The 9,828-nt window shown below is 47.9% G+C and overlaps 1 protein-coding gene and 1 long non-coding RNA gene across 3 annotated transcripts in view; one reads left to right on the top strand and one right to left on the bottom strand.

The window, feature by feature from the left end:
• The first annotated feature begins 1,614 nt into the window (after window positions 1-1,614).
• The window catches only part of LOC144930754 (uncharacterized), a 40,008-nt gene continuing 31,794 nt past the window's right edge, over window positions 1,615-9,828 (top strand). The window contains exons 1-2 of the long non-coding RNA XR_013636099.1: window positions 1,615-2,977; window positions 6,292-8,172. This is a non-coding gene — a long non-coding RNA (uncharacterized LOC144930754). The remainder of the gene's footprint in view (window positions 2,978-6,291; window positions 8,173-9,828) is intronic.
• The window catches only part of ITPRIP (inositol 1,4,5-trisphosphate receptor interacting protein), a 31,158-nt gene continuing 23,604 nt past the window's right edge, over window positions 2,275-9,828 (bottom strand). Inside the window, exons 2-3 of one of the 2 annotated variants that reach the window (XR_012160076.2) lie at window positions 4,978-8,086; window positions 2,275-3,031 (exon numbers count right to left, since the gene is read on the bottom strand). Coding sequence is in view for 1 of the 2 variants with exons in the window: in XM_073354435.2 (XP_073210536.1) it covers window positions 6,421-8,073 (1,653 nt within the window). In the remaining variant the exon portion in view is untranslated. Of the gene's footprint in view, window positions 8,087-9,828 lie in introns of both variants that reach the window. The other variant, XM_073354435.2, reaches the window with a different exon arrangement.

Genomic DNA, 9,828 nt, shown 5'->3' with positions numbered 1-9,828 from the left:
GTCAATGGCATGCAGGGCATTATTTCTAAGGCCAAAATGGCTGCAGTTGACAGTATGATGAGGGAGAATGACAAGACTTAAAAAGTTTCACACTATGTCTCAGATAGAATGTTATTGGCCATAAAAAAAGAAGGTGGTAAAAGTTAGTTGAACTCTTGCCCCACCCAAGGAGCTGTGAATGTCTAAGACCTTTGTTGTAATTGCTGAACCTTCTTCATGTTTTCCACATCCTGCCTGAGACATTCAAACTTCAGCTGGGTATCAAGGGCAGTGTGTGGATCTTTAGCATCTAGACTTATGTGAACTAAATTCAATTAGTAATGAGTATGTCTGGAACTTGGTTAATGTTTAAGCTTAAATCACTTTAATCTGGTCTCCCCGTAGAAACTAGATAACATCAGTACCACCACTGCAAGTTTCAAAAGCATCTGGCCGGCTCTGCCTTCTTCCTGTACCTTTCAAAGGTCTCAACTCTTTATCCCTACTGCTAAGAACATTTCAAAGTATTTTATACCACAAAAGTTAGGATTCATCTCTCCTCTCTCAGATAATTTTAAGGCAGAACATAAAAAGGAGTACTGCTAACTGGAAGACATGGGGATTTTTCCATTCAAATTACTTTTAAAAACCAAGTCAGAATTTATATGTTCACTGTAGTTTCTATTTTGCAAGAAGTTGGTCAGAGGACATGTGAGGAGGAGAGGACAGGCTTAGAACTTAACATAGAGAAATCATTAACTCTACAGCAAAGAGGATGGTGCCTGGAAGGAAACTATTCCCATGAAGTTTTGATATTCGCACTGAGGTCATATCTACATGGGGGCATTCAGGAAAGTTAAGATGAATCAGCTAAAGGTGTCAAGTTAATGCACATAAGTTAAAGTGCATTACCCCCCCCCCCCATGTGGATGCTGTCATCCAGAAGTAAAGTGATCTCAGTTTGCAGTAGCTTAATTGTCTGAAAGAGAACCTGAACTCAGCTCTTCAGCCCCAGAGGAACTTAAGTCAGCTAACATATCAAGATTGCTGGGTGCCTCAGAGGCTCCATCACAAATATTTAAGTCACACCACAAAGAAAGACCAAACCAGGGACTTTTGGGTCTTGTCTACTCTTCAGAGGACTCCTAACTGTGCCTCAACCTGTACTTTAGGTTCTTTGGCAAGTCACTTACAATCTCTAGCTGCGTTTCCTCATCGATGAAATGGGGGAAACCTCTCAGATGAGACTAGAGATCGGTTTGACCCCAAACCTAACTTTACTGTGACACAGAGCTAGGAGCAGAAATCAACCCAGGGTCTTTGAGTCTTCCCCACAAGGGCTCTTTTTGCTGATTTTGCCCCCATCCTTTAGCTCTCAGGTACAGGAGCAATAATGGAAAAACTTCTTCTGTGGTCCATGAAACTGACTTCTGGAAGAGCGTGTAGTGGCAGAGTACAGCTAGCATAGGGGACTGCTCAGCTAGAGAACACAGCCTGTTGTCAACACCCAAACCCAGCACCCAAGCCACAACACTCCTGTTCTTCATCTAGCATTGTCCATTGGTGAGAGCTGGGAAAGGATAACGCGCAACTCTTGACTGCACCGCTTGGCTCTGTGACTTTGGGTAAGTAACATTATTATTTGTAATGCCACAGCACCTAAGAGCCTTGGTCAGAAACTAGGACTATCCTACTCCCTGACCTGCTCAGTGCAGAACACCGTCATAATTCTTACTTCATTAGGTGGTGCAAGGCTTAATTATGGGCTTGTGAAGAACTTGGGAGAGTCCGGGATGGGAGTCACAAGAGAAATGTTAAGAATTGTTGTTATATGTAGCTTATTATTGATTTAAAATAGGATGGTTGACTGCTTTTGTTTAGCACTTTCCTTTCAGAGAGAACCACACTGTTAGTTTCTGAATTAGGTGCCATTTCACCTGAAATTCAAGGGAAGGAGCTGAGCCAAGTACGCACTAGATAGAGGTTTTGTTTTGAGCTGTCTAGGTACCGGTCAGACAGGAAAGTGAATGGAATTCCTCCAGCAGAACTGGTAATTCAGGAGCTCGGGTTGAATCCTCATATAAATGGCTGCAACTTCACGGACGCCCAGTTACACCAGAACTGACTTTAGACTGATTGGGTGAAGTCCTACCTCTGTTGAAGTCAACGCAGATTTTGCTGTTTATTCACTGGGGTTGCGGATGCCGCCCACGGCGTCCAAACTCCAACCTGCTGCTCCCCCTGGGAACTGTGCAAGCCTATGGGAGATTACGAAACACACACACACACTTCTCTTCTTTAAGATTTCATACAAGACTTCTAGTACTTCTTTTATTATAAATAAAGCTGCATGAGAAATACATACAAAATTCAACAACCTGCTGCTTTAGAAGCAGCAGTTTAATACAGAAAGTTTTCCTGGTGTATCCTTTAAAAGGAACAGGATATGGACGTTCTAAAAAGCCCAAGGAAGAGGGAGCTTGAGCTGCAAGATTTTTGGTACTGTTCCCCATCCTCCTAGGTTAGTCCTCTACAATACAGGACAGGACAGGACAGGACAGTCTCCCTTCCAAGCAAGCAAGGTTACAAAAGGGTATCCAAAAAGGCAAGTAATCAATAAGGCTGTTGACCATGTATGGTCCCATGAGCAGCACCAAGCAGTCAGTGATCAGCAGCTATGCCGGTAAGATCAGGGTAAGAGCTGCTGTTTCCTCTCTGTCACTTACAGAATGTCTTACAGATTGTACATTAACACACATTAGAAAAGCCCAAGTGGAACAACCACTACACCCTGCTTGAATGATGGACCAAGTGTTCAATTCTCTTTATGAAACAGAAGAGCTGTACATGGAACTGAGACACAGATGCCACGTCCCATGGCAGACACATGTTGAAGAGTGAAACCCCGTCCCATCCCCCCAAAATGGAAGAGACTCTCTTAAAAGACATTCAGCTCTTGAATAGCAATAATGGCTTCAGCACAAGGCATTTTCTGCAGGTGAGGCTGCACTTTGGGTCCATGGCTGTATCACTTCCCCCACCTTCGTAAAGCCTGCAGTAGAAGATGAAAGCAATAAATCTGGGGTCAGGGAGGTGGTTAGACTCCAGGCGAACAAACCCTAGCCCCTTGTGACAAAGTTCTCCCAGCAAATAAATAGCAACAGCAATACCCCAGCATGAGAAGGGGATCTCTGCAGGATGATGTCTGGCCTGCCCCTTGTACCTCTTCTTGCTACCACATTTAAGGTCTGATCACCTGAGATGCAAAGTACACCCATCCTCCAGTAGTTCAAGCCGTCAGAGCTGCACCATACAGCTTATGAAGGAGATCACTTGCACAAGGTTTGCCAAAACATGCTGTGTGAATACAGAGTGCTTCCCCCACGGGGAGGGGCATCTGCAGGGTCCTTCCTAGCCTGAATTTGCAGTAAACATCTTTAAGATGCCCACCTCGGCAAAGTAAGCACCTCATGTTTAAGCAGCCTTAGCAAAGCAGTCAGATAAATCCAGAAAGTCCCTGCTATTGCTTCACATGTAGCTAATATAGGGTAATTTGTAAAGTTCTGCTTCCCCATTGCCGGCATATGGTTGCAAACTCAACTTTAAAAGCCCTCCCAAAAACCACCAAGAGCTGAATTACAGTTGAGACATCCGTGCTGGCTTTCAAGTGGGTTTGCTCTGACACTTTACACAAGGGAAATGAGAGATGTTTTAAAATGGCCTTGTTCTCTCCCTTATCCCTACCCCCCACCCCCCCATTTCTTGTATCAATTTTTTTTTGGTCCATGACATGTCATTTCCTGTGTCACCTGGGTCATGGATTTCTTTCTGTGCTTCTGATATGCTAAATTCAGACTCCTCACAGGAAACGTCAAACAGAGTTTCACTTCTCTCTAGCGGTAATAATAACCCACTGAGGAGGGACTTAAGTCACAGCTGCCTCACCAGATCCTGCACGTGATAGGTCTGTGTAAAAATAGGGCTGGTGAGGACACCATACAATGCACTGGGAACTCAGCCGCTGCCAGAGGCACATTACTTTCATTTTAAAATGTTCCACAGAGCTTCTGATGTATCTACAAGTCCCTATTGCTCTCTAAACCCTTCCTTATATTTTTGCTTATTGTATCCAAGTTGCCAGTTGTGACTGTCCTTTGATTACGCATCATTGTTTAATGGTTTGTGCTGATAAAAGCCAAAGCCCAATAGCACTTGCTCCCTCACGCCCGACCTACAGCAGCCAGACATGTGCTGTCACTCCAGTCTTCTTGTTCTCCTGAAAAAATGACCACCACTGGTATGTGATGGTTTGGGGGTGCAGACAGAGAGCTGCCAGAATTTGGCGTGGAGACCATCAACTTCACTTCTCAAGTGGTAGCCGCAGCCATTAACCAATAGCCCTTCTCTTTTCTCTTCTTTCCCCCTTCCTGAACAATGCAGAAGTCACTTTCTGATCCAAAACACTTGTAATGTCATAGGTAAAGTTACAGATAAAACCAGGGTGGTCACCTAATAACCCTCAACCCCTGCCCTAGGGTATGGCTCACTTTGTATCACCTGAGGCTGGCTGCAAGCTCATCGCAGAAGCAATGTTGACCACCCTGCCCCCCAAGTTCTCGGCTTATGCCCTCTGCCTTTGTACATCAGGACCCCTTTCCACTGGAAGGGTGGATTTGGGCATCCATCCTCAAGGGTGGGATAATGGTTCCTCCTGGAAAGGGGAACCTTCTCTCCAAGGTTCGCTCTCAGCAGCAGGCTGGATAATTCGTCTATTGCCAGAGGGTGTCACTCTCAATGAGATGGGATCAAATCTACTTTCCAGATGTGCCTTAACTAAGTTGAGTGGGTTAGAGCACCCTGCTGTAAGGTGGCATCACCGGTGCTGTCTAGGCAGCCATCAAGGACAGTATTCCCCCCTCTTCTAAAAAGAGAGCCACGTGATGTGTACAGTCAAGACAAGAGCCCTAGCCTCAAAATACAAAATTGTTTAAAGCCCACCAGATTTAGAAGTCAAGACTTGATCCTCAGACTCTAGCTCTCCTGTGGTTGCTTGAAGCTTGGAAGAGGCTGTAAATTCACCATGCTTTGGTCCCAGAGGGCTGTGGGTCTCACCTCCCTCCAGCTGAGACTCCTAAAAGCAACTTATCAAAATAGCAGCATTTAGGAGGACTGGAGGCAGTCTTGTCTGGATGCGGATGGAGACCTTCCGGGGGGTGTTTAGAAGGAGGGACAGGACAGCAGTTCTACTATGGAGGCTAAGAGTTTGCCACATCCAGCTTTAAAGCTCCTGATGGCCAGTCGCCCATGTGCGCCACTCTCTTCCTTAGCCATAGCTGTTCTGCCTGCCTGCCTGGGTAGGATAAAAAAAAAAAAAAAGTGTACTAGATTACTCATACTAGGTTGCGAGGTTAATATCTACCTTGCTAGAAGACTGTTATATCTGGGCTTATTTCACAGAGGCATCAGTGGGTTCCTCTACACACACATCAGCTGCTTAACTGGGAAACACAGTTTGTCCCTTAGGAACCTGCTCTGTTTGTGTCTGTCTTGCTAACATCAAAAGAATGCTCAACTGTGTTCTTCAGAACAGCACTGGGACACTGTCCTCACCATATGTTCACCCAGGCAGTAAGTCCACTGCCCTGCCCTTTACCGGGATGATAATGAAAGAGACTAATTATATTGTATCACAAATGCATCCTGCCCCCCGTCTCCGGTATGCTTCCCAAGCGAGAAGGATTTTGCAAGGTACAGGAAGTGTGTATTTGGGTGGGGGAGGAAAGGGGAAGAGGTTGTTTAGCTGCAGCTGAAAGTCCTACTAAGTGGGCACTTTTGCAACTTGAATTTCCATTAGTTTAAAAAACTATGGTTGATTTCAATGCCGCTTTCTCTGCTGCCTCGTGGGGGATTGAAATTAATCTGCAGGGTCTGGGTTTTAACCCCACCACACACACGCAGAAAAATCAGCTGTTACTAAACTTCCAAGCTGCAATCACAGGGCTGTTGCTTTTTACAAGCAGGAGGTCTCATTTGCAATATTATTTTTTGTGGGAGCCACCTTAGTTTCCCTCTCATCCCCTTCCCTTCCTCCTTTAAAAACAAACTAAATATCTGATTAGAGATTTTGAATAACCCCCAATATTTGCATTGCAACCCCTGAAAAGATTAGTCCTGTCTGTTGCTTGTCACCACCACAGAGACTGGTACACAATGGGAAAAAACAAACCAGCCAACCCATTGGTGGAGTGGAGGGACACTGACAGCATAAATCTTTCAGTTTCTCCCCTTCTTTCTTCCCCTCCCACTCTGTAGAAACCAGGGCCTGCAGTGGTTTCCATGAAAGGCGAGAGTCTCTCCCGCTGAAGTCAACTGCCCACAAGAGGTTTCTGCGATGCCCCAAGGACTTGTGCTTGGTGGAAGAGCATTTCTCCGCTGGTCCTGCTAAAGGGATTCTTTGTGGAGCATGTTTGTATGTCCCACAGAGGGAATGTGCACGGTGTACTCGTTTATGAGTGCGGATGTGTTCCTCAGCATCTCATGAAACGTGTCCACGGTCTTTCTGTAAGCGTCCCTGTGCAGAACAAACGGACGGAAAAGGTTGAGTGGCTCTGCCTTCTGGAACACCACTGGGAAGTTCAGCACCTCGGGCACTTTCCGGTTTCCAATGAAGAAGTGGCAGAGCTTCTTTTCCTGCAGGCTTTTCTCCAGGAACTTCAGCATGTCTTGCAGCCTGACCTCCAGGTTCTCAGAGGCCCAGTCCTGATAGGGCCGGGTCTGCAGTAAATGCAGCATCACCGTCTTCAGGTGGTAGTTGGTGAGGCTGCTGGGACCTGTTAAGCTACACTGCTTTCCATGAAGGAAGGAGAGGATCTGAAGGCAGCTGAGGTGGCAGGCACTGGCAGGCAGCTTTTTGGAGATGGAGTGGATGAACCTCCTCTCGTACACGGCAAAAGTAACAAACCAGTCAGTACTGGAGACAGGATCAGCCATTAGGCTGCTGCGGGGGAAATGGGAGATGAAATAGGCATCCGAGTCTTCACACTGTACCACAGGGGTAAGGTGAAAGGCAATGGACTTCCCAGACCTGAACTTTATCTTCAGGGCTCCCGGTGAGTCCAAGAGGTTGAAGGTGAGGTCAAATTCATATTTGTGGGAGATTTTGTTCCAGGACTTGGTGATCGCAATCTGGAACCACTTCATGACCTGGTCAGCATCCAGATACTGGGTGTTCTTGCAGCACAGCAGATCCTCCATCTCACCACTGCGCGTGGTCTGGTTGGTTTGGCTATGGAGGAGGCACAGCATGTCTTCCCCCAGCTTAGTCTTGCCACAGATGCAACCTACTGCATCCTCATCTGCCCTGCAGACTTTTATGGTGCCGTAGCCTTGTTTGTCCGGTGGGACTGACTCCCTTGAGCACCAGGTCTGGGATCGGAAACAGTATGGCTCTGGGGGTGTGAAAGGGACGATCAAGTCGCAAACCAAAGGCTTGTGCACCCTCCAGTTTTCGTACATGCTCCCCACCCCTATGGACTCCTCCACTTCCATGTCGGCGTCTCGGTTACACACGCTCCTCAGGGCCTCCAGCAAGTCGTCTGCAAAGCCTTCCACCAACTCTCGCTTCCTAGCCATGTCACCGGTGGCACCCAGGATACACCTCTCGTAGAAGTTGGCCAACGCGGCTTTGTCTGGGAGGGCCACGCCCTTGAATGCTTTCCCGAGAACGGCCATGTCGTCCTCCTCACAGGCTGACTCCTGCCAGTTCCCATCTTGGTAATCCTGCCTCCAGAGCTCGATCAGCAGGAAGATGACCATGGACATGGCGCTCCACAAGTCCCAGGGGAGGGGTTCCTTGTTGTTCTGTTCCTCCGGCTCCCTGGCCTTTTCCAAAGTCTTCAGCGTGGCCTCCTGTCTGGCAATCTCTTGCTCCAAACGCAGCTGCTCCAGCCGGAGGTTCTCCTCATGCGCCTTCATCTTCTGGATGATGTCCTCAGCGTACTCAGGAACGGTGGCATTCTCTTTGGGGAAGAGGAGTGGGTGGTTGACGATGGCCGTAATCACCACCAGACACACCCGGAAGATCCCTGCTGGCATGGCGATTCCTTCCCTGCAAGAGAGAGGAGCAGAAAAACCCACTGTCAGTGTCACAGATATTTCAGCCTCCACCCATGGTCAGAGGAGTAGTGAAATAAGGTCAGTGATTTTGTCTAACGTGGTCAATCCCTTTCTCCTTGCTCCAGCTAAATATCTGACACAGGGTCTTTGGGACACCCTGGCAAGGACCTCTTAGACACAGGCACTTGTTCGTGAACTCCTAGACAGAGGCTTAGAGAGGAGGCAGGTAAGCGTGTGTGGATTCCCAGAGTTGTCTACAGCTCTGCTATCCTTTGGAGCCAGAGGACGACGCTTTCACTGCTGTCACTCCATTGTGACTCTGTTGGAAAGCTCTCCCTGCCCCCCCTGACCCCCACGGGTGGGCGGAGGCGGTCTTCCCCTTCTCTGAACACACCCTGGCCCACCTGAAGGCAGAGAACAGTGGGCAGGCTGAAAGGAGGGCTGGAAATCTCTCCCTCCTCCCCCGCAGTCTTGTGCAGTTGACCATTGCCACCTTAAGAAAGGACAGAGGCACAATGCAGGTGGGTGGGACCATAGGGAAGGGGAATGGTCATGATATGGGGGGGCGGCAAGGATATCCTTTGTGCAGGGCATGCCTAGAGCCTCACATTGCCTAAATCCAACCCTACTATCTCCACAATCAGTGCTGCTCATTCACACGTGGGGTGGGAACATGGTTGCACGGTTTTGTGCCTCTGGGCGGGAGGCACATCCCAAGTCGCTTCCCGCTCCTTCAAAGTATCACGGCGTCACTGCACAGCCGAGATCATGCTGGGGCACGTCCGTCCCAGTGTACTGGCTGCCACAACACGGTAGCATTTAGAAGAAGGCAGGGCGGGTGAGTCTGCAGCTCGGGGATGGGGCAGGGCAGGTTCCTCACACCCAGAGAGGGATGGTGTTAAATACATCATGCAGTTTAATTTTGGCACCTGCTGATCTATTACTGAACGATACATTGGAAAACATCCCTGCCAGGTCCGAACGAACATCAACACTTCTTCCTCAGAGCTGCAGTCCCAGTCAACCGGCTCTATTCTGAAGGGTCTGGGGCATGCTGTTCTACTGCCAAATGTGTACCACTCGGTTTACATGCAGCAACAGTCGCCACCTGACACCCCCTTCACCCAGTCTTGGCTGGGGTGACAGCTTCACAGTGTTTTGGGAGGCTTTATTTGTAACGGCTACCATAATGCATTGGGTCTGCAAACGAATGAGTGTTTAGCGCCCCAGGGGTTCCTGGGAGCTGATGATATTAAAGAAATTAACTCCCAGCTTTGCTGGGCACAATCCTATTGCCTGGGCATCTACCCAACACTGAGTGAAACTCCCAGAGTCCTAGCCAGCATGAATTAGTAGGAGTTCTTTGGGTATTTAGGGGTAGCATTTCCTTTGATTGGAGATTGATCTCCCTCTTCTCTCCATGGTGCTAGGAAGTCACTAGCTCTAAAGGTCTCCTTGTTTGCCAAGTATTACCCCTGGGCCTTAACACAACAGGGAATCCAAGAGGACTAGAGAAGAGTACGGTGTTGTTTTTTTAAATTTCTGGTGGAACATTTGGATGCAACAGACCCATGGTATGTGTGGACGTGCGAGACACAAGAGGTATGCATCTGGGAAAAAGAAGGGACTCTGCTATGAGAATAAAGGTACATTAATACAATACAATGAAAGCCAGCCAGAACCAAAGTAAATACTTCTTAACTAACTAATGTATACTATTGGGATGGGGTGGAT

This window comes from Lepidochelys kempii, chromosome 7, assembly GCF_965140285.1.
Source record: "Lepidochelys kempii isolate rLepKem1 chromosome 7, rLepKem1.hap1, whole genome shotgun sequence".
Taxonomy (NCBI): Eukaryota; Metazoa; Chordata; order Testudines; family Cheloniidae; genus Lepidochelys; species Lepidochelys kempii.
The sequence above is the reverse complement of the archived record's forward strand: the minus strand, read 5'-3'. Positions and strand labels throughout refer to the sequence as shown.